Here is a 22,903-nt window from a genome sequence, read left to right on the forward strand (position 1 = left end):
AAAATCTCAAATTTTAGAGTAGATAGCATGACAGTGACACACTAGATCATACCTAGTATCCGCTGGAAAAGATGAGTTTTGAAAAAGCTAGTTAGCTGCTCCATTGGAACAGGCAACTCTCCCATAGCAAATGGAAATGTTCTGAAGTTAATCCAATGTCTGTGGGCTCACAATCTTAACAGTAATTAAACCACATTTACAAACATTATCTGTTTTCCACTTGGGATGTCATAAAGTATACACCAATCTGTGAATATCTAAAATGAAAATTAAGATCCCAATGATACACCTCATGTTTGTAAATGTAGTGTATTAAATTAATACAAGCCCTAATCTAGTAAGAAATATATATTTGGCTTCTGAAGTGTGGGAATGCACATGGGACTGCAGAATCCTTGGTTTGTTACACTCAGAAACCAGTTATTGAGGCCCTAATTTTCTGACAGTAATATGCTCTGTATGAGTCTCACTGGATTGTTTATGCAGATTTTGCACTGGAAGTATGCCAGCGCAATATGCCTGCATTGCACCCAAGCATCTGGCTCATTTTCTCTAGAAAAGACCCTTCATAACTTAACGCTTATGATACAAAATATATTGCCAATATTCCAGCCAGTCCTAGTTTCACTAGGAGTTGGGAGATTACAGAACAAGATTAATTTGCGGTTTTTCTGTGTCCTTGGTCATAAGCAGTATGGCCCTTAGAATTTACCATACTGAGGCTGTGGCAGTTCTTTAAAATTGAGATTTCCTGTATTTGTATGTTTTCATGATGTACCACAATTTTTTTTTCCAGCATCTACCTATTAACTTGCTCATAGATATAACATTAAGAAACACTGGTAACCTTGAAACTGAGGGTTTGATTTTAAGCAATATATTATCAAGGAGATGCTTACTTGTTTTCACCTAATGAAATTACTGTTATCCAGGTTTGCTGGATCTGTAATTATTTTCTTCATTTTTAATGTATATTCTAATTGTTTCTTTGCAAAAATGCAGTGCTTGTTTTGCATTACTTGAATTGTGATATAATTCAAAACTTTAAATAAAGTTTAAAAAATAATTTGTCCTCAATGTACAGAATGTGTTACTGTGCTGCGTGGTGTAAAATCAGCTTCCCTCCCCTTATATGTACCTTCTAAAGAAGAACCAGAGTAAAGCTCCTAATTAAATTACAAAAACCTATGGTGTATCCCCTTTTTAGCAAGGCTTTAACAGCTGAATGGTGTGATGTAAGGTCCCGCATAAGTAAAATATCATTACTTTTACAAAATATGCCACACATCTGTTAACATATGATGAAGCATCACAAATTAAAATTAAAATGCTCATGTCAAATATATGAACAAAGCACATTTTGTGATACATTATCCTTGTTCATTTTTTTTGTTTGGTTTTTTTGCTGTTTGCTGAACTAAGTTGCTAATTCACAAAATGCAGTAATTCACTGTCTTGCAGCTTCTTAGGGTGAGTAAATGAGGCTCTACTACTAATCAATTTGTTAGAAAATAAGATCAATCATAATTGTTTTGTTTTATACCATCATAGAAGTGTAGGACTAGAAGGGACTTCAGTAGATCATCTAATCCAATCCCCTGCACTGAAGGCAGGACTAAGTAGTAGTAGTGCTAGACAGGTGTTTGGAGGTTTTTAAGAACAGATTAGACAATGAGGGAGATTCCACAACCTGCCTAGGCAATTTGTTCCAGTGATTGATCGCCCTGTCAGGAAGTTTTTCCTAATGACCAACCTAACTTCCCCCCCCTTGCTACAATTCAAGCCCATTGCTGCTTGTCCTACCCTCAGAGGTTAACAAGAAAAATTTTTCACCCTCCTCTTTGTAACAACCTTTTATGTACCGGAAAACTGTTATCATGTCCCCTCTCAGTCTTCTCTTCTCCAGGCTAAACACACCTAACTTTTTTCCTCCATAAGTCATGTTTTCTAGACCGTCAATCATTTTTTGTTGCTCTTCTCTGGACTTTTTCCAATTAGTCCACATCCTTCCTGAAATGTGCCCAGAACTGGATACAATACTCCAGCTGAGGCCTAATCAGTATGGAGTAAAGTGGAAGAATTACTTGCTTCCAGCACTCCTGCTAATACATCCCAGAATGATGCCTGCCTTTCTTTTTCTTCTTTGGCAACAGTGTTACACTGACTCATATTTAGCTTGTGACCCACTATAACCCCCCAGATCCCTTTCTGCTGTACTCCTCTTTATGCAATCATTTCCCATTTTGTACATGTGCAATAGATTGTTCCTTCCTATTTATTTTGGACCATTTCTCCAGTTTGTTCAAATAATTTTTTAATTTTAACCCTATCCTTCAAAGCACTCGCAACCCCTCCTAGTGTGGCATTGTCTGCAAACTTTATATATGTTCTGTCCATGTCATTATCTAAATCATTTATGAAGATATTTTAAAAGAACCAGGCCCAAACTGAAATATGTTCTGGCATATTCTACTTTCAAAATTCACTTTATTGCTTATGCACTGAGTTAATTAGCCAGATAATCTATACATATGCCTAAACTGAGTAATGGTGGGAGTTTTATTGCTGTTAATCTTGTTCTTCCTCTATTCTCTCCCTCCCCACCCCACTTGTCAAGTAATGCATGAAGTTAAATTGTAATCTCATCAAGGCAGGGACTGTGTGTTTGTATTTGTTCTTTAAAGCACCTAACACATTTTTGAGCACTGTTGAAATACTTAGAGGCTGGTAACATACCTGGGCCAGTTCTCTGTTCAGTGTAGATTTCAATCAGTAGTATTACGTGGCTTAAGTGAACTCATAAAATGTCACCACTTAGACTTGCATACAATCTGTGTCTGTGTGTGTGTGTAGTTGTATAGAAAATTCAGGGGCAGTGTCCTCCTTTTGAACTCAGTCCTAAGTCAGGAAAGATGTGGTATAGAGTAATTGCCTGGTGTCTCTGTAGGGGAACTGTGAAATCTATTTAAGGAGATTATAGTAAGTATTGTGTTATGGTGTGATGGTAAGAAATCACTCAGAAAACTGATTTTAAATGGTTTAATAAAGGAAATAATATGGAACTGTGTTTGGTGGAATGTGACAGTGGATTAGACTGGTGTTCTCTGCTGTCTGAGACCAGGCTACAGACTTTTGTTCTGAGAAGGAATAAAGCTTTGCAAGAGTTGACATTGTAAAGTAGGAGGCAGTATTTGAATAGAAGAAATAGGCTATTGTGCTTTATAAGTGAGGTGGAGAATATTGAACCAACTAGCACATTTCTGTTGAGTAGGTCAGAGGAATGCGTTTTATAATGTGAAGAAGTAGATGCATTTATTTTCATGGGGGTGGAGTTAGCATCCATTTGCGATTGGTACAGCTAGAAATCGGTTCACATGTGGAAAGCAGAAATATGTGGTGCTAGAAGATAGGCACGCTCGCTGATGGGCAACATCCTAAGGGCCCAGCATTGCAAACCCTCTGTTTGGCAACTAGCTGAGTACTAAGCATAAAGAGTTTGCAGGATTGTGCTTTTCCTCTTGTTTCCCTGGAAAATCTAGGTAGGATTGGATGGAAGAGTGGTCCTAGCCCTCCTGAGGAAACTCTGGCTGCAAGGGACCCAAGGACGCCACTCAGCTGGTGGTTCTAGATTTGTATCTGCCTGTCATGCTCCTTCCTTTTATTGGCTTCTCTAGTTTTCTCTTTGCCGTAACCATGGAACTCATTGCCATAGAACATCACTGAGTTATAAAAACTTTCATTTCATCTTTTAACGTACAACACGGGTACCAAATTTAAAGTAAACATATCTGTGATTTGAGGTATCCAGCATTTCAAATGTGTTTTGTTTTCTTTGTAAGGCTTTTCAGCTCACCTTTAAAGAGTTTGAAAGGAACGCAGTGGAGTGATCAGTGATGATGCATGTAAAATAGAATGTGAAAGTGATTAGAAGAGTGATATGTTGCATACAATAAGAGCATTAAAATACCACTTGTGAAATAAAAACTGCAACTACATTTGTATGCATCCTCATTCATTTAATCTAGCCCTTCCCGCGTCTCATGTTAACTATGCTCATAGTACAAGGCTAAGGTAAAACTGAGTGAATGAGGTGTCTTAGACTTGGCCTATACTACAGAGTTAGGTCGACACAAGGCAGCTTATGTCAACCTATGACAGTGTCTACACTACAGCCTTGCTCCCGCCGATGTAAGTGCCCTACTACACCAACATCATAACTCCACCTCCAAGAGAGGTGTAGGGCTTATGTCAGTGTAATTACAGTGACATGAACACTGTTTCTTACATCAGCTGTTGGCTTTCTTGTCAATTTCAGGGCCAGGGAGCTCCCAGCTCCCCAGCCTGGCTGCTGTCAGGTCTCAACTCCAAGACAGGCTTGGGCTGCCACTCAGGCTCCCCACCAGGAGTCCTGCTGCCCCCCAGGGTCGTGGGACTCCAGGTACAGATCTCTCCGCTGAAGGCAAGAAGCTCCCAGCAGGGAGCTATGTGGAGCTGAACGCCCTGGCTCTCATCCCCCCCACACACTTCCCCTCTTCAGTCAATGGAAGCGCTCCTGGTGTGGACTCACACCACCAACAGAAGGAAGGTAGTGTGGACATCAGCCACTGCAGTAATTACTGTGGTGCCTGTAAGTCAACCTAACCTAGGTTGACTTAGATTGTAGTGTAGACTTGCCCTTAGTCATTGGAATTCTCTGATGCATGGTGGACACTGTCCCTCCGATACATTAAAACCAGCTTTAACTGCTGAACCTTTGCCTAGTTATGTTGTGTCCTTGAAGATAATTAAGATAAGATGGCTATTCATTTACTTCATCTGGTGAGGTTTATTAAATGTTTGATTTAGTTTTCTTTTTTTCCATCCAAAATAGCACCGTTTTCTCTAGGGCTCCAGTCCTGCATTGTGATCCACATGAGCAGTTGACAGCACCCCAGGACTTCAGCAATCTGCCCACACAGATCACAATGCAGGACTGGGGGGGCTAAGATGTTTATATTATAGCTGTTTGAAAATAAACCGAGTGGTGTCTCTGTGGGAAGTCATTTAACTGTGGTGTCCTTAAGAGACTTGTTTCAAGATTAATCATTGCCATATCATATAGATATGTTTTTACATTCCCAATCCTGTTTACATTAAAATCAGTGAGGACAGGAGGGGGGCCGCTAGTGTATGGGGACTGTATTCAGAAAAGCATTTAATGCATGTCCTGTTGGAGTCAATGGAATTGGGATCTGAGATTAGGAGGCTTCAGTTTTGACACAGGACTCTTAGTTGTTTAGCTGTACTTCAGAGTCAAAGGGTATAAGGGTTTGGGCCAGATTAACTCCATTGCAGTAGATGAAACTGAACTCTGCAGGGCCATTATTTTTAACGAAATTTAACCAGGTTTTGAAGTACTTCTTGAGTTAGTACTGCTTCTGGTACCAAACTAATCTGGTTGTATTTTTCTACATTCTCTTTTTTTCTTTTCCTATAACTGGATAGAATGGAGGATGTCCTGTAAGTTTGTAACCACCTAAAATAGGTGGAATGAACGCAAGAGAGCATGGGGGAAATGTTCCTGTGTTGCATCCCTGTTGGTCCTTACGTTGCCTATTGCAAGTTCTTTGAAGCATGGACCCATCTTGCTGTATATCTTCAAGATGCCTAGTACACTTCTGAACACTGCATAAAGCTTAATTATAGTAGTAATAATAGGGAAAGTGTAATCTCTGTTAGTTACTATGCTGCTCAGTAGCCCCCGTTTTGCATGTCAGTGGGAGTTTCCAAGAACAGCGGTGTTTGTGACCATGTGAAAATTCTTGGATTTCAACTTGGATTTCAGAGCCTGACCTTTCAGATATAAAACTAAGCTTTGTAAATAAATAAAAATTAAAGCCCCAAAAAATCTCAGGAATGTTTGGGTGCATTGTTTATAATATATTTTTCCTCATCTACACAGTATTTAGGGTTTCTAGATAGTTCTTCCTGAATGATTGAGCTTTCACAGAAACAGTTAGAGGTTTCTAAATTCCACACAGATAAAAAATTGTCTGAGGGTGTTGGGGAGTTTTTTGGGGGGAGGGGTTGTTTTTTAAAGAAAATAAAAGAACCAAACTGACTTCCATCTGATGTTGTGCTCTCTGTATCATTTCTGAAGCTCCAGAAACTGGGGTGTCTAAACTTTTTTAATTGAAGGGGGAAGGAGGGGAAGCTAGATTGATTTAAATGAATCTGAGGCAGAACATGTCTTTGTCTTTTTTTCTGGGTATTTATAGTTTAACCCCTCTGAATACCCCATTTACAGTAGAATGGAGAAGAAAGGATTAAATAACTCCTGTCAAGGATAGCAATCTTTTAATCTTCTAGCTACCTTGCTAGAGCTGTCTGTTAAAAGAGGTGTCATACCTTCTATTAGGAACCTCAGATGAGTATTTTGAAAAAGGTTGGTATAATTTACACATTTTAGTTGATGGAATACAGTTAAAAGTTCCTTTAACTTCACTGACAGGACTGAATCCTTTATCATAGACCTCAGAAGATGTGGTAATGAAGTATGTCATCATTTCTTAGAAAAATCTTGTGGCCTCTTGATATTTTTAGGGCATGATTCTGGTACCTTTTCTCATGTTGAATAGCATCTTACTTCAGGAGTGACTTCAGTGGGACTTAAGGACGTGCTTCGCTGAGTTGGGATGATTTGCTAAATTGGGGACGTATTAAGGTGCTACTCAACATGAGTAAAGGGGGCAGAATCACTCCTCCCTCTTCATTTCCCGCTCCCGTCTTTTGAATGTGCCAGTTCTGGTAATTGACTCTCTTTTTAAAATGTATCCTTGACCTTCACAGGTGCATTGGAACTGACACGGAATAAAATCGGGGTATCCTTTTAGTCCACGGAAGAGCTTTAAGCTCAACAAATTCATGCTAGAAATAAAGTATGCATTTTTAATTGTGAGGGATAATTAACCATTGAAACAACTTCCTAGGAAGGGGGAGGATTCTCCATTTCTTGAAGTCCTTTTTAAGTCAAGACTGGATTTATTTCTAAAAGATGTATGCATCACTGAAATAAAGTTATGGACGCAATACAGAAATGATTGGGTGAGGTTCTGCGACTTGTGTTATGCAGGAGTCAGACTGGATGATTTTAACGGACTCTTCTGTCCTTAAAATCTATGAAATGTTATCTACTTCCACCGTGTAAAGTATTTGGTTGTGATCTCAGTTTACCAGCCATGAGTCTGACTAGACACTAAAACTGATTTATTAATAGCAAGATTAGAAGACCGAGGTTATTAGTTATTATATGGGGCTGGGAGCATGACTTCTTATTAAGGTTGCCTGATAATGTCCCATTATAAGACCTGTTTTCAGTTGTTTATAACTTTGCCAAACTTTAACTGATTGGTCTGAAATTTTCCATGTTGGTGGTCTGTCTCAAGCAGAATTTTTCTGAACATTTTTAGCCAAAATAGTTGAGTTTTTGTTTCTGAGAACAAGGCTAAGGAAAAATATCTTGTTTTGCCCATTTTAAAAAATTCTGGTGTCCATTTCTTTGAAAAGTTGTAGTTGCCCCCATGCTTTGGAGCAGGGACTGGAAATTTGCAGGAGAGCGATCTTTGTGTCAGGGATGTGCCTTTTGCTATCCCCAAGTTATAAGCTTTTGAAAAATAGTAGTTCAGACATGCTCAGTTGAGACTTGCTACAGCATTACAGATAAAATCTTGGAAGATTCTTTCCTCACTGAGCATGCTTGAACCTCTCGCAGCTACTAGTGTTGACCAGACTGTGCATGTACCATCCACACAGTGTGACAGAGCATGGTCCAGCCATGGTCCAAAGCTGGACTTCCCCTGTAACGGCTGCTCTGTGTCAGAGTGGAGCCAGTCTCTCCTGTGCTCTCAATGATATCTCACCCCTGCTGGCACCCAGACGGCGTGGAGGAGGAAGCTGTCTGATTCAAATGCCGAGGGGACAAAAAATGGAGCAGGGCGGAAGGAAAAGGAGTAGATTGGGACAAGGAGATTGTTGGAGCTGGGACTGGGAGGCTGGGGAGGCAAATTAATTCTGGTATTTTTTTAGCATTTGAGTGCTTTGATTTTGTAACCTTAAAAGAAAATTAATGTTTTTTTGGGTATAATTAGACATCCTCCTTATCTACTAGCCATTAATTTAAATCTCACACCCTTAGGTATGCCACTGGAGGGACCACAAATCTTTTTTTGGTACTTACTGCAGTCCTTATTTGGGAATTGGCTATTCTGTGACTCAGTTACTTCAATGGGGCTATGCTTGTTAGTCCGCAATAGACTCTGAAGCTAGTGGGGCAGATTCTCAGCTGGTGTAACTTGCCATAGCTCCATTGAAGTCAGTGACAACTGACCCACCAGCTGAGGATACGCCCTTATGTTTGCAAGATCAGTTTATTTGATTTCAAATCACAAAGGAGTCTTCTATTTGTCTGAAGTTATTTGGCTTTTATTTAAACAAATAAAAATAACTAAATAATTCCCTTGACTGACGTTTTTGCTGGAAATGATGAACCAAGAATTCACTAAATATGATGGGGATTTAAATTGTTCCAAGCAGATAATTACAGTCTTGCTGCTACCAGATAACAAAAGAGAACATCATAATTTGAGGAGGCTACTCATACTGAAACCATTTATACTTTACAATAAAAGCTTCTTACAAAGCTCGCCAGGCATACAATTAAGAAGAATGCTGTTTTAGCAGCTGCAGTGTTTATGCTATTAATACTTTCTTTCTTTTTTTTAATTTCAGAACAATAAATCTAAACAATAATTTACTGCAACAAGTGCTAGGAAGAAAACATGAGGTACTGTGTATCTTGACAGAAAAGATAGTAACAACTCAAAAGTGTTTGGTATCTGAACATGTTCAGACAGAAGAAAAATATGCTGGCATGGTGGGACTCCATACAAAAATTGTAAAGGTAAAAAAAGAAAACAACCCACCAACCATGCAGCACACGCAAATATTTCTTCAACATCATTAGATGCCTTCAAAACCTCAGTTACGGTATTAAAAAACAATTGAAAAAATTGCCACTTTTTTTTTTCCTCCTGATTTTGGACAGCCCGTATTATAACTGACCATATCCTGCCCTTGATCTAATAATTGATCTAATAGATCTGTTCCTTCTCTAACTGCTAGAGCTAAGCACATAATTGGCAGTGAACATGTTATCCAATTAATTTAGCTCTTTTTCCTCCATATGAATTTTCTGAGAACAGATCAGTTTCCTCATATGTATTAATTATTTTTAAGTATTTGACAATTTTTGTCAATATTTTAAACTGTATCTGTTGCAAATAGTTCTCCACAACTTGTGGGCCACAAGTATTCGATACATTGTTTAGTTGTCACTGATCGGTGGAGTACCCTAGTTAGATGAGAGTGCAGGCTCTTCTTCTGGTGTGACTCTAGAACATGGTTTCCAGGAATACTCTTGACCTGTGATTCAGCTTTTGTGAACGTTCATGCTCATGACATAAGATCACACAAACATTAAAAGAAATGGCACATTAAAGGGGTAAGAGCACAGCTGAAGCCAATTCATTTAAAAATTCAAGTGACTTTGGAAACCAGGTTTTGCCACGTCTCCCAGCTCCATGGAGTACAAGCATCCTAATTGTTTGACCGTTTTTCTCCAGGTGCATTACAAGCGCTTCTGAAATGACTGTCTGACAAACTGAGGCAAAATCATCCGAACTACCGACAAATCCCCACTGTAGGGGGTGCCTCCACTGGCGTAAAGCTGGCAGAGCTAGCTCTGCCAATCTGCTCTACCAGCTCTTGTGCTGCCTGGTTGTAAAGAGGGAAGGGATGAGCAGGAGGGGTGTCAGGATGGGACGGCAGGCAGAGCAGAGCCGCAGTATGGCAAAGCAAGGACCAGTTTTCCACTGGTGTCATGAGACTTTACACCAGGAGCATAAGTGAAAGTTGCCCCCTGCACATGGTGGGACTGGGAGGCTGAGGGTTGAGGAGCTGCTCTTGTCTCCTGCCACAGGGCAGAGCTCAGACACGGAGAGCTTTGCTGGCATAAATGTTTGCAGACATCTAATATCACATGTGATCTTGACTCGGGCTAGGGCAACTAGACAGCAAATCTGAAAAATTGGGACGGGGTGGGGGTAATAGGAGCCTATATAAGAAAAAGACCCCCAAAATCAGGGCACAGTGGAGAATTGAGCTAATTCTTTTCCTAATCTAATTTGTGGTGTTACCCTGAATTTGTGTGCAAGCTGCTCTGTAGTTGAATCAAATAAACAGTGGATGAATATGTCCCTCAGGTTTCAGTGAGCGAAAATGGGAATGTGAGAAAGGATTCCAATGTGGTCTTAGAGATTCCTGCTCCCACCGCGATTGCCTATGGCGTAATTGAACTGTATATAAAGCGTGATGGTCAGTTCGGTAAGTACGATGTCCATTTTCTTTTACATGTAGCTCTGATACGGAAAAGAGCTACCTCCTCAAGGAAAGCCTTTCATTCACCTGCAGGCTTACAGCACCTGGTTCTTCATTGCCCTGCATCTTGCATGGTCGTCTACACCAGTGCAAAATGGGCATAAAATGCCACTACTCTTTTGATTTAGTAGCATTTTATACACTCTTCGCACTCCCTTTTCACTAGTGTAAATAACTACATAAGATGCAGGGCAACAGTCAGTCAAATATTGTCTGTCTGTACAACATTTGATTAGAAAAAATGATGAAGAAATAAAGTGTAAGGCTGGTAGTTCATGAACTTTACTGATCTACATTCAAATGAATATAGATCAGCTCAGAAAAGTGACCGTAAAAATGTCCTTGCCATGTTCAGTCTTTGTCTCTTGGTTACTCCAGATAAAATTCGCTGAGATTACAAATAAAAATACATTGGGGATTTTGGTTTGGTTTGCTGGTTTTTTTGGTTTGTTGTTTTGTAACTCCCTGCTCTGGACATTCCATCTGGCTCTTCCTTCTTGTGTATCATCACTACAAATCCCAGACCCATGTGAGGTTACTGAGGATAATGTGCAAGAAGGAAAGAACCCAGGTTGGGTGTGCAGTGCAGGCAGTTAGAAAAGTTGAAGTGCATCCGAGATGAACTGTAGATGTCCTTAAGGTGCAATTGAGATGTAAATCTAAAATGTATTTCATTTGGGTCTGTTACAGGAGATGATGACTTTTTTTGAATCTCCTGATGAGTTTGTAGGACTGGCAGTAATAATAATAATAATACAATTTTATTTATTTGTAAACAAAATCTATTTGGCCTAAAGTCGTCAAGATGCGACAAACAGGAAAATTCCCTAAGGCCATGCATTTTATAGTCACTTTTCAGAAATGAATTGCATTTCCCAGTTAACTACACTGCTTGCTGAATCAGGTGTTAATAAGACAGGTTAACAATGTGTATAAAAATATTATTTAGTAAAAGTTTTTGTAGCTGGGAATCTCTCCCTGGGAATATCATGTGTTCTGTCAGCTGGTTGGGGTGTGTGTGTGCATTCATTGATGTCTCTTTCTTCACTGCTGCCTGACCTTATTTTCATTTTAATTATCTAATCTTTCCATCTTCACAAACAACATATGTCTCATGTTGCCTTTATTTGTTGGACCTCATAAACAACATATGTCTAGTGTCTGGGTTTTGTTTTTGTTTTTATATTTGTATTTGTAACTATCATCCATCCCTTCCCTTCCTTTCGGTGGGCAGGGAAACCAGTGGGACTAATTGCAGAGTAAGGTACTCTTCAGCAAGAGTAAGAATGGAATCAATGTCTGGTTAGGAATAGAGGAATTGCCATACTGGGTAAGACCAGAGGTCCATCTAGTCCAGTGTCTTGCCTCCGATAGTGGCCAGTACTAGCTGCTTCAAAGAAAGATGGAAGGATCCCCATAATGGATAATTATGGAATAACCTGCACATGAGTTTTGTTTGTTCTCATTTCTATCAGCGGTTGGCTTATGCCATAAGGCATGAGAGTTTAGTCTCAGAGTCTCTCTCTCTCACTAACATGACCACAGAGGTCTTAGCTATAAAAATGTCTAATCCTTTTCTGAATCCTGCTGAGATCTTTACCACAGTGGTGTGTGGTGTGTGTGTGTGTGTGTGTGTGTGCCTGTGTTCCGCGGGTTAAATATGCACTGAATGTGTAAACACTCTTTTAAAGGGTTTAAATTTTTTATTTTTTTTTGCCTTTTGATTTCATTATGTCCCCTTGTTCTTGTGTTACGAGAGAGGATAAATAGTAGCACCTGGCTGATTTTCTTTGTACCATTCATTGTTTTATATATCTTTGACATGTCTCCCCTTAATCATCTTAATCTCTCTGCTTCTCATCATTTTCATTGCCCATCTCTGGATCTCTTCTGTTCTACCTGCATGTTTGAGATATGGTGACAAGAACTGATCACTGTGTTCTAGGAGAGGGTGCACCATTGATCTTGTATAATGGCATTATGATATTTTTACTTTCCAATCCTCCCTGCCCTTACCCCCACCTCCATAAAGGGTCATGCAAACTTAATGTGCTATAAAAATAATGAACAATAGTAACAATACAAACTTTCATGGCCTTGCATTTTGCTTTTGAATCCAGATCTGTTATGGGTTTTGACAGTTGTGACTGCCTCACTTATTTTCACACGATGCTGTGTATGTATTTCAGTCACTGGCCTCATTCTCTTGTAAAGGGCAGTTAGTGTGTGTGGTGTTGGGGTGTTTTTTTGTTGTGCGTATGTAAATCTCATTAACACAGGGGTTCTCAAACTGGGGGTCAGGACCCCTCAGGGGGTCATGAGGTCATTACATGGGGGGGTCACGAGCTGTCAACCTTCACCCCAAACTCCGCTTGCTTCCAGCATTTATAATTGTGTTAAATATATTAAACAGTGTGTTTAATTAGGAGAGGTCGCACTCAGAGGCTTGCTATGTGAAAGGGGTCGCCAGTTAAACTTTTTTTTTTTTTTTTTTTTTTTTTTTTGAGACCCACTGCATTAACAGGAATGGAAGTAACACAAGCACCTTGAGACAAGACTATACTCCTTAGTCAGTAATGTCTTGGCTGCTGCCTTTGCTGGGAAAGACTTGTATTTGTGTTAATCTCTTTCTGTTCCTCTATAACTTGCTTTCATCTTTAAGTTGTTTTACAGGTGACAGCAGCTTTCTGAAAGGTTGCTTTTTCCCTCTTTCTGTAGCAGAGATTTCTTTCCTCCCTCGCCCTTTGTTTACTTTTGGACTTTCCTCTCTTTGTCACATACTACTTTAAAACTGATTTTGGTTTGCTACAAAATGCCATGGATAGTATATGGTTCAATATCTTTTGGGGCCATTAAATTTTGTAATAACATACAGGGTCTTGGATTATTTCACATATATTATTCTTTTGGGCATGGCATAGTAGTCTGAGAAAAGGTCTGGAAGTTACAAACTTGTACATTCTAATCCTGGCTCTGACAATGGCTCCCTTTGTGTCCTTAATCTCTGCCTTGGTTTCCCCATCTGTAAAATGAAACTTGCTTAACTCTCAGGGTAGTTACTGTTTGTGAAGAACTGTAAAGCTGAACATTGTTGGGTAGACTGTACTCTGTTACTAGCGAGTGTCTTCTATTTGAGTCACATTGTGCCCTCTGAATTGAGTGAAGAAGGAATCCTCAGCACACATGTCCCCTCTCCTTCGCAGAAGGATGGATCATTGCCTTCTGTGGCACTGCTCCTGCCTCCTTTCCAGTACCAAACATAGAAATCTGGCTGGGGGCAGGGAGGTGGCAGCCCCACATTGGGTGGGGTAGAGGATGCACATCAGCCCATTATGAACTCGCAGAGACTAGACCGGAAACATAATGCAGCTCGAAGCTGTATTTCCTTTCCCATGGAGTCTCCTCCACAGTGGGTGTCTCCCTTGAAGAGTAGTCCTGGAAGCATCCATGGCCGGAGGAAGACCCTAGTGATGCAACTCTGTGGGAGCCAGGCTGCTACTGAGCTGGCATGGACCTGGCCTCCCACTGATCTATGGGGCTTAGACATGGACCTGCAGCCTTCCAAAAGCAGGGCAGCACACTGATAGAAGGACCAGGGCAAAGCTCTGAGGGATGCTCATGAAGTTTTTCTGACCTGTAGCTCTTTCACAGGGGTTTCCTACAGGAAGGGGTGATCTGAGCCACTGTATATAACATCTAGTAGTTTTATAGATAATGTGAGAAATATATAGCTCCTTCCTTCATATACAGTATGCAGGTTTTCATTGTCCACAAGGAGCATTGCTGTGCTAATTTACCAGGTTGCTTCTTTTCTTGGTATTTGCTGAACGGATTATTAAATTATTATCCACAAAATCTTGAATCAGGTTCTGTAGTTAGTACTTGTTTCCATTTACATCAAGGCAGATCTGTGCACAGCACTGTTCTAAACATGTACCAACATATAATGTATGGTAATTCATGTAGACGGTGACTGTTGACTTTTTTTTCCCCCTCCATCTACAAGAAATGGAATACATGGCCTTCCCGAGTGCACGTTTCTAATGCCTACCTTGAAAGTACAATCATTAATATTTGCTTCTGTACACTCATGTGGTTTTATTTATTTATTCGCTTGTGTTTCTAATTACAGAATTCTGCCTGCTAGATGAGCAAGAAGGAGGTTTTGAAAGAGAAAACACAGAAGGCTCATCTTATCCATATTCATTTAGAGACTCTTCCTTTCTATATCAGCCAGACGCTGTGGATAGTGACAGGCACTCTGGAGATAGAAACATCATTCCCAGCGATGTTTCCTTAAGTGTACTGAAACAAGGTATTACCAGAAACGCTTTATTTGATTACACTAGAGTCTTAAGCAAGATAACAGAAGGAGGTATTCTTGCAAAATAGTACATAGAAATTAAACTGTCCTGTTTTAATAGCCACTAGCAATAACTCCATAGCGATCACTTAAAAAAAAGGGAAGATATTGTACTTCTGGAATGAATGTATGAAGGGAATGGGAGTAAGTTGTATATCTCCTAGGAACATATTGTTACCCTTTGTCATAAATATAACCTTATACAATTTTGGTTTTGCATCAGTTTTGTTATATCCCTGCTAAACTGCACAAGATTAATAATTTATGTTGGCACTGAAAAATGTTCATTGAGAATATTTGACACATGATGTGAAAACATTCTCTTAGTAAAGCTTCTCGGGGAAGGTTATTTGACATCTCCAGAAATACAAAGCTGTTTTTTCTTCCTGAACCTCTTAGTTCTGAGAAACCTGGAAAAAATCAGAGTTGAACACTAGGATTAAATTCAGATGCGAGCTAAATGGCAGTGTGAATTACATGTTGGTACATTGATTTAAGTGGCTAGGGAGTGGAAGGGAATGGTTGTACCAAGAAAAACAACAAACAGGAAGGAGTAAGAAGGTGTAAAATAAAGGAGGCCCCATCCCTCTTTTATATTTTCTCCTGTAGTCCTGCCTTTACACCCACTTTCACATACCAAGATGTGATTTACCAGTTATGTCACCTCTGAATTTGGCCCTGAGTTCACAGTTTAGTTAGTAAATTAATTATGACCAAAATAGCCATTTTATTGTACTAGAATAAATCCTATTCTTCTCTAGTGTAGACTTGTTTAAGGGAAATAAATTTATCTTTGTAGGGATAACATTTTTGTGTGAAGGACTCTGTGTTGCACTGTTCTTTATTACCCTCTGTGCCTGTCTTAGTTAAAGAATTGTCATTCTGTTTCTTTATTTGATTAACCTAACCTATTCATTGAAATGCTTGTAAAAACTTTTATATTGGAATAATTTGGGGCAGGCGTTTGACCTGTCCTGCTTTTCCTCCCATCATGATGTTCTAGTATTTGTATAATTATTTGGTTGAACCATATGTAGAGACACTACCTATAGTAAAATTGTTTTTCAATATCTTATAATTATTGATGTGAAATAGGCATCTTTAAAGATCATTTGTTGATTGACAAATGTTGCGTGTGGTGGTATGGCTTTAAAAGTAACATCAGGCATCCTCAGGGATTAAAAAACCCAAGCCCTAAAGTTCTGTTGACTGGAACTCACAGCTGGAATATTGATGATTTGCTACTCATAAAACATCTTGGCTTAATGCCATGTTTGCATTGCAGGAAAAGGAATCTAATAAACTGTAGCTGAGTTTCTAAACTACATACTGTAATAGATTAAATATTATGTAAAACATAAAGAGATCCTCTTGAAGCTAATTAAGCATTTTATTTTTATTTTTTTGGTCAAAGGAGAAAGAGGTGTAAATCTTGTAAAGTCTGTGATGAAATATGAGGACAGTAAGAAATAGTGTTACTATCTGAGCTTTTAATTTGAAGTATGAACAACACCATCAGCCTTAGTTATTCATGATGTTTTACTATAACATGAAGCAGTTCCAGAATAAAATATTCTGGTTGAGAAGTAAGACTACCTGGTTCTAAAAACGAACATCCTATTGGGAATCATTAACAGCTTTCATGTGAAAAACAGTATAAAATATTTGAAATCTTAAAATTGAATATTGATTCCTAATAACAGTATTTATTTTTCTCTTGGTTTGCACTGACAGTTCATTAATTTGCAAAGGTCATTAGGACAAATTTGGTTACAGGTGTGTTTTACTAACATTTCATTATGAATTCTAGAGATGAGTGGTTAATTACAGAATTTTAGTTGCACATTCTGGCATTTGTAAGAGTCATGAGTTTTTAACATTGTGTTTCTTTCTTGGAAAGATCTGTTGCTGTTAAAGATGCAGTTCCAACCCTTTGTGAAGCTTCCAGAAGACAAGCAAGGAGCTTTAAATAAAATATTTTATGAGCTCTTGCATCATGAAGAAATGGTGACTGCACTGGAGGAGGTGGTAAGAGGATGGAACTTTTTTTCCTTCTAAAAATAGAGCTAACATGTCCCTCTATTCAAACACTTCTTTTTATAAGTATTTTTTTAACAAGTTTTTTGTTGACTTCAGTGGGAGGAAGATCAGGGCTTGTTTCTCTGTCTAGTTTAAAATGTAAGAACCTGATGTTGTATCTTTTTCCTCTTTCCAGTTAGATAGTATTTTCACAGGAGAGGAGCCGGATTTTACAGACCTGAAGGAGTTGAAACCTCCACAGCAGCAAAATCTAACCGACTTCTTGCAGCTGGTCGGGTACAGTTTACAGAATGAGCTGTTGTTGCAGAAAGACCAGCTTCATTATAAGGGACTCTTCTCGGCTGCTCACATTCTGATCAGTGCGGTGGCAGGTACAATGGAGATATTGGCAGCTTTCCCACTTAGAAACTCCTCTTTTGTGTACAGTTTGTAGGTAAATTGTAACAGCTGGGTAGCTTCAGTACATGTCTTGATTTCGGTTTCAGTTTTATGGGGCTAGGCTGGATAGAGAAGAAAGCACTTTATGATTCAGGCTAAGAATTAAATTCAAACCCCCCTGCACTGAATATTTTACAAGTAAAATTTAACATTCCCTGGAAATCATTTGATTTGAGTTTTTTCATTGAAGCCAAACCTTTTCACTCCGTTTTGTAAATGAATTATTGTTCTCGTGCGTCAGAATCCTTCATATCTAGTGTCTCAGGGTTGCATTGTAGGTGCTGACTTCCTTGTATTTGCTGAATATGTGGCTTATGTTAAAGTACAAACCATATTTAGCAAAAATAGTTTAACATGTAGATCTGTAATTAGAGGGTTATTTTGCTGCCACAGAAAAAGGAAATTACTCATAAATGTAAATGAATGGCACCCTCACAATGAAATTGGTAGTACAGTATTAATTAAAGCCACCTGCAAATCCAACTTTTTCTCATAAAAATCTTCATTCCATTAAGACAGGTGTTGAGAGGCAGTGAAGTGTGATATTGGGTAAATATGTAGCACTGTACAATGGAAGGTCAGTTTCCATGCAACTGTACATGGTGCCAGTTTATGAAAGATGAGAGAGACACTTTGAAAGCATGACCCAGTTGCAGAGAGTCAAAAGAAATTGAACAAAACAGACCCACTGATGATACTTGTCAGATTCTATTAAAAGTAATGTAGCCTGGCTCTGGACATAATATCTAGATCTGACATTCATGTATACCTGAGGCAGTATCAGTAACCAGAAAGCTGCTTTGTAGGGGTTTTCCATTGGGAATTATAATTATGTGGATTGTACACGCTGTGTCTCATATTAATGTTGGAGCATGGCCCCTGTCTTCCTTTAGGCCCAAATCCTCTGTCCAGCACCCAGACCTAATACCATGCCTGGCACTAGGATAGGCAGGAGAGAAATTCTCCCAGCCAGGCTGGAAAGCTGCCTTTAGCACCCAAAGGCTTACATGGCCCTCCTGGCTCCACCCCTCTGCCAACCTACTTGCACTGCCCAGTATGTTGCTGCTCAGGGAGTTCACACAGAACAGGACTTTGCAACACATGGAGAATGTACACAGTGCAGCTCCTAGCATCCATTTTCCCCCAAATAGTCTCAAAGGTTGTAAGGCCAGAAGGGACCATCGTGATCATCTAGTCTGACCCCCTGTACATTCCAGGCCCTAGAACCTTGCCCACCCACTCCTGTAATAGACCCCTAACCTCTGGCTGAGTTACTGAAGTCCTCAAATCATGAGTTCAAGACTTCAGGTTAGAGAACCCATTTGCACTAGTTTAGACCTGCAAGTGACCCGTGACCCATACTGCAGAGGAAGGCAGAAAACTCCCCTAGAGTCTCTGCCAATCAGACGTGGGGGGAAAATTCCTTCCCGACCTCAAATATGGCCATCAGTTAGACCCTGCGCATGTGGGCAAGACCCACCAGCCAGATACCTGGGAAAGAATTTTCTGTAGTAACTCAGAGCCCTCCCCATCTAGTGGCCCATCACTGACCGTTGGAGACATTTGCTGCTAGCAGTCACAGATCAGTTACATGCCATTGTAGGCAATGTCATCACACCATCCCTTCTATAAACTTATCAAGCTCAGTCTTGAAGCCAGTTAGGTTTTTTAGCTCCCACTGCTTCCCTTGGAAGGCTGCTTCTGCTGCCTCAAGAGCCTGTACATGCGCAAGGAAGGGACTAGATTTGCCTCTTATGGATGTGTGGCACAGAGCATGCTGACAGCGCTCAATAAAACACATAATTGTCTTCAGTGGTGGGTTTGTGTTTGGTCTCCAGAGCACTTGATGCTAATCAGGGCAGCACTCAAGAGAAGCAGTGCATCTGTCACTGCCCAGCAATGGAATTTCATAACTCTGTGTGTAGGCTTAGCTTACTCATATACATTCCTACAGTCTCCTTTTTAGCAACCAGCCTGCTTCAGAGATCATTGAAACTAACTCTTCTCCTTTTTGTATCTCCTTCCACAGAATTGTCTGACTACACACTGGCTCTGCTGCGTGCTTGCTGTGATATACAAATAATCCCTGCCTTGTGTTGTTTGGTAAGTAATCCAAAAGGGAGTGGACTACCTTAGTGTTCAGAGGTCAGTCCTAGTGACTGTGAGGAGTTTGTAGGCTCTAGCTGATTTTATCTGTCATTTAAATAAAGGAGAGGTCAGAATGTGCTACAAATTAAATCCATAGGCATTGATTAAGCCTAGTCACCATCTGGTCCAGTGTGTTAAAATGACTAACAATGCAGTTAGTTTAAACCAAAACTGGATTTCTTCCTTCTGACACCTTGTGGCATGTAGAAAACTACATCAAATGCGAAGCAAGAGAAAATAGGAACTTTTGGTTTGTGTCAAAGGTTACGATTTTATTTTACTAAACGTCTAATTAGACCACTTCATAAACCAAAAACCTGCAGTGAGCATCAGAGGCAGGTGAGGTAGGAATTGCATTGTGCAAACAGTAATATGTAGGCAGTGGTAAGTTTGAAGTGCAGAAGCTCTGAGCCGGCCTGTTACAATACTTTATGTGAGAGGTTGTGAGGAGAGGAGTGGGAGATCCCAGTTGGGTTCAGTAACAAAACTTTGGTAGGGAACTATAGGCAGGCTTGTGAAGAACAGTCAGAGTGGAAAGTCAGTTGTGGGAAGAGCTGAACTTGCTGTTTGGATGCAGAATGACAAACTCTTTCACTGTGGGCAGGTGTTGGGCTGGGATCGGAGTTCTGCTGAGGTTGTAGAATAGGCTGGAGTGCTCTTGGCCGTGCACCACTCTGCCCCATTATACAACCAGGCATGGTTGTAAGCCTGAGCTTCAGAACTTCTTTGCAAGTCCTCTGGCCAGCTGAAACTGTCACAACACCCTCTCGATTGCTGGTCCACGGGCTTACGTCAATAGTGGCCAGAAAAGATGATGTGGGTCTCACCCTTGCTACCTATCGGAGCAATGGCATTCTCTGTAGGGCACCAGGGGAAATAGTAGCCCCCACAGTGAGGATCTGAGCAAGAGGCTTCACTCAGTTGCTTTTGAGGAAAAGGGTTGCAGTTAAAGCATAACTTTCCTTTAACACAAAGCCCCTACTTCAAATGAGTGTTGGGGCAAAACGAGTGCCTCAAGTGTCAGTGCCAGTCTAAGAGACCTTGGGCCTGATTTTTAGATTTGCCAAGCACCCAAAACTCCCAGGGAGGTCACCGGGAGCAGCAGGGTGTTAGCTCCTTTGAAAGCCAGGCTCGTGTTGTCTCAAATTGAACTCCAAAAATGGAGGCATCTAAAAATAGTGGATGCTTCTGAGAATGTGTCTGCATGAGCTTAAGTCTCCATTCAGGCTGAGTGTATCACACTGGTTAACCTTTACTCTACCTAAATGTACCTTTTGGCAGCAAGACAAGATATTTTCTTGTTTTTAACAGAACCTGAGCCCCCTGAGTTTTACTGCAGAAAGCAAAGTTGTATGATGTCAGAAACTGTACTCTATATGAAAATAGCTTTAACATCTCTTTCTGTCTCTATAAATACAGCCTAACGTCGCTTCAGCTGATGGCACTTTGACACTGAGAGATCCTGCCCTGGCCCCTCTCACTGACACAGGAAGATTTCATATAGTGCAAAGGCTGTTTGCCCTATCAAACATTAACCTCGAAATGATGGAGTCTTCAGTGAAAGCTGTAACCATGAAAGAACCTAGCTTTTTCCCATTCATTCTTTATATTGCATTGTATGGATTTTATGCCTTAGGTAGGACCATCTGAGGGGAAAAAAGAAAAACCTAGAATAATAGCTGAAATACTGCACTAATAAATGCCAGTTTTTTCAGTGCTATAGAATCCTGCCAATTCACACTCGTATTCCTGGGAGACAACTGCAAATCACTGAATTTTGTAACCAAGTGGGTGAGTAAATGAACATGAAAAATACAAGGGCACCGCATCCCAGCATGTTTTGTTCATTTAGGGCCTGGTCACGCAGAGCGCCCTCAAGTACTACTCAACTCAGCACCTTGCAGAATCAGGCGTTTATTTTGTCAATAGTAGTTTAGATTGATTTATGGCAATACTCCACAGTATAGCAAATACTCCCATGCCTCTCATTTACTTTCCTAACACGAATCAAATTAGTGATTAGACCTCACTACAGCATCTTTGCTGATCACTTTTTGTGCAAGTTAGCAAGTTTCAGCAGCATGCTATGTTTAAATTGCACCCTAAACTCTCCCTTAAAAATGTAATGATTCCTTTTGATGTGTGTGTATGTGCTTCAACCTGGTTCAGTCCAGACTAATACTTGTTATACCCTTCTGACCTCTTCAGTGTGGTGTGTTTTTTAATAAAAGTAATTCTCAGTGCATTACTTTGCTATCTGTCCTCTTTAATCCTAATTATTGTTTTTTTTTTCCCCTCATTGTGTGAATGGAGATAAAATGTCCCCGTGCTCTAAAAATACAATGCCAATGATTGCAAATGTTGTTTTGGGAAGATTTCAGTTAAGACTGAGGATCATGTTCTTATACTACACATAGTGGATCATAAAGTGAACAAGGGCAGCATTGTGGACGTGTGTCTAGGCAGGAAGAATGGTTCAGTAGTTAGGGTGCTAGCCTGGGATTAAGGAGATTGGAGTTCAGTTCCCTGCTCCCTTCCTATGGGTCTTTAAGTATGTCATTTAGGGCCAGATTATCAAAGATTGACACCAAGGGATTTACAAGCTAAGATTTCAATGGCTATTAGGTGCCTAAACTGCTTTGGCGCTTTAGGAAATTCTATTAGGTGCCTATCTGCATCTTTGAGCACCTAAATACCTTTAAAAATCTGGTCCCCGGGCTCTGCCTCCATTCCCCATCTGTAAAACAGAGAAAACACTTCCCCACCTCACAGGATGCTCTGAGGGTACGTAAATTAAGATTGAGCTGCTCAGCTTCTGTGGTGGCAAAGGCCACGTAATTACAGACACACACACTGTCTATCATTTACAGTAGTCATGTGTTTGATTTGTAAGTGGAGTGGCAGAAGTTCCTTTTGTCTAATAATAATAATTAACCTACTTTGCTGCTTAACTGCCAACCACTAACTCTTTGAAAGCATTTTCACTGTAACTGTGTAAGTTATCAACTGTTTGAATTAAACATTTGATGTGAAAACAGAAGCATAATTTATAATCTCTCATTTTGTTCCCATTGTGTTGTATACATTATGGACATAGTAAGTCTCTTGGGCAGTTAAAGTCCATGGCATGAGTTCCCATTTGACTGAAATCCTTTTACATAATTTGGGAGAAGCCTGCGTACAGTATTTTGTTCAGGGATTTCAGTGACTGGGTTAGACTGATGGATTTTATGAGGGCCGAGTCCCTATTCTTCCCCAGATGCCGCCGCCACCACCCCCTTCCCTAGGCTTCAGAACCTGGAGCTCCAGTCTGAGCCACGGATTCGACACACTGTCTACACAGCTACTTTTAGAGCACTAGTGCAAGCCTTGCTAACCCAAGTCTGTTGACCCGGCTGGAAAGCTTGCTTCTGCTGGCTCCAAAATGCTGTGTCGGCAAAC

General features: G+C 40.2%; 1 protein-coding gene across 2 annotated transcripts in view; it reads left to right on the forward strand.

Annotated features, from left to right (window-relative positions):
- Window positions 1–22,403, forward strand: part of GSDME (gasdermin E) — a 32,825-nt gene extending 10,422 nt beyond the window's left edge. For both annotated transcript variants that reach the window (XM_045002990.1, XM_045002989.1), the window contains 7 exons: window positions 8,767–8,938; window positions 10,299–10,419; window positions 14,606–14,788; window positions 16,737–16,864; window positions 17,052–17,247; window positions 19,344–19,417; window positions 20,882–22,403. In XM_045002990.1, coding sequence (XP_044858925.1) covers window positions 8,767–8,938; window positions 10,299–10,419; window positions 14,606–14,788; window positions 16,737–16,864; window positions 17,052–17,247; window positions 19,344–19,417; window positions 20,882–21,112 — 1,105 coding nt within the window. In that variant the 3' untranslated portion in view covers window positions 21,113–22,403. The remainder of the gene's footprint in view (window positions 1–8,766; window positions 8,939–10,298; window positions 10,420–14,605; window positions 14,789–16,736; window positions 16,865–17,051; window positions 17,248–19,343; window positions 19,418–20,881) is intronic.
- The last annotated feature ends 500 nt before the right edge of the window (window positions 22,404–22,903 follow it).

Source organism: Mauremys mutica, chromosome 2 (genome assembly GCF_020497125.1).
Source record: "Mauremys mutica isolate MM-2020 ecotype Southern chromosome 2, ASM2049712v1, whole genome shotgun sequence".
Lineage (NCBI taxonomy): Eukaryota > Metazoa > Chordata > Testudines > Geoemydidae > Mauremys > Mauremys mutica.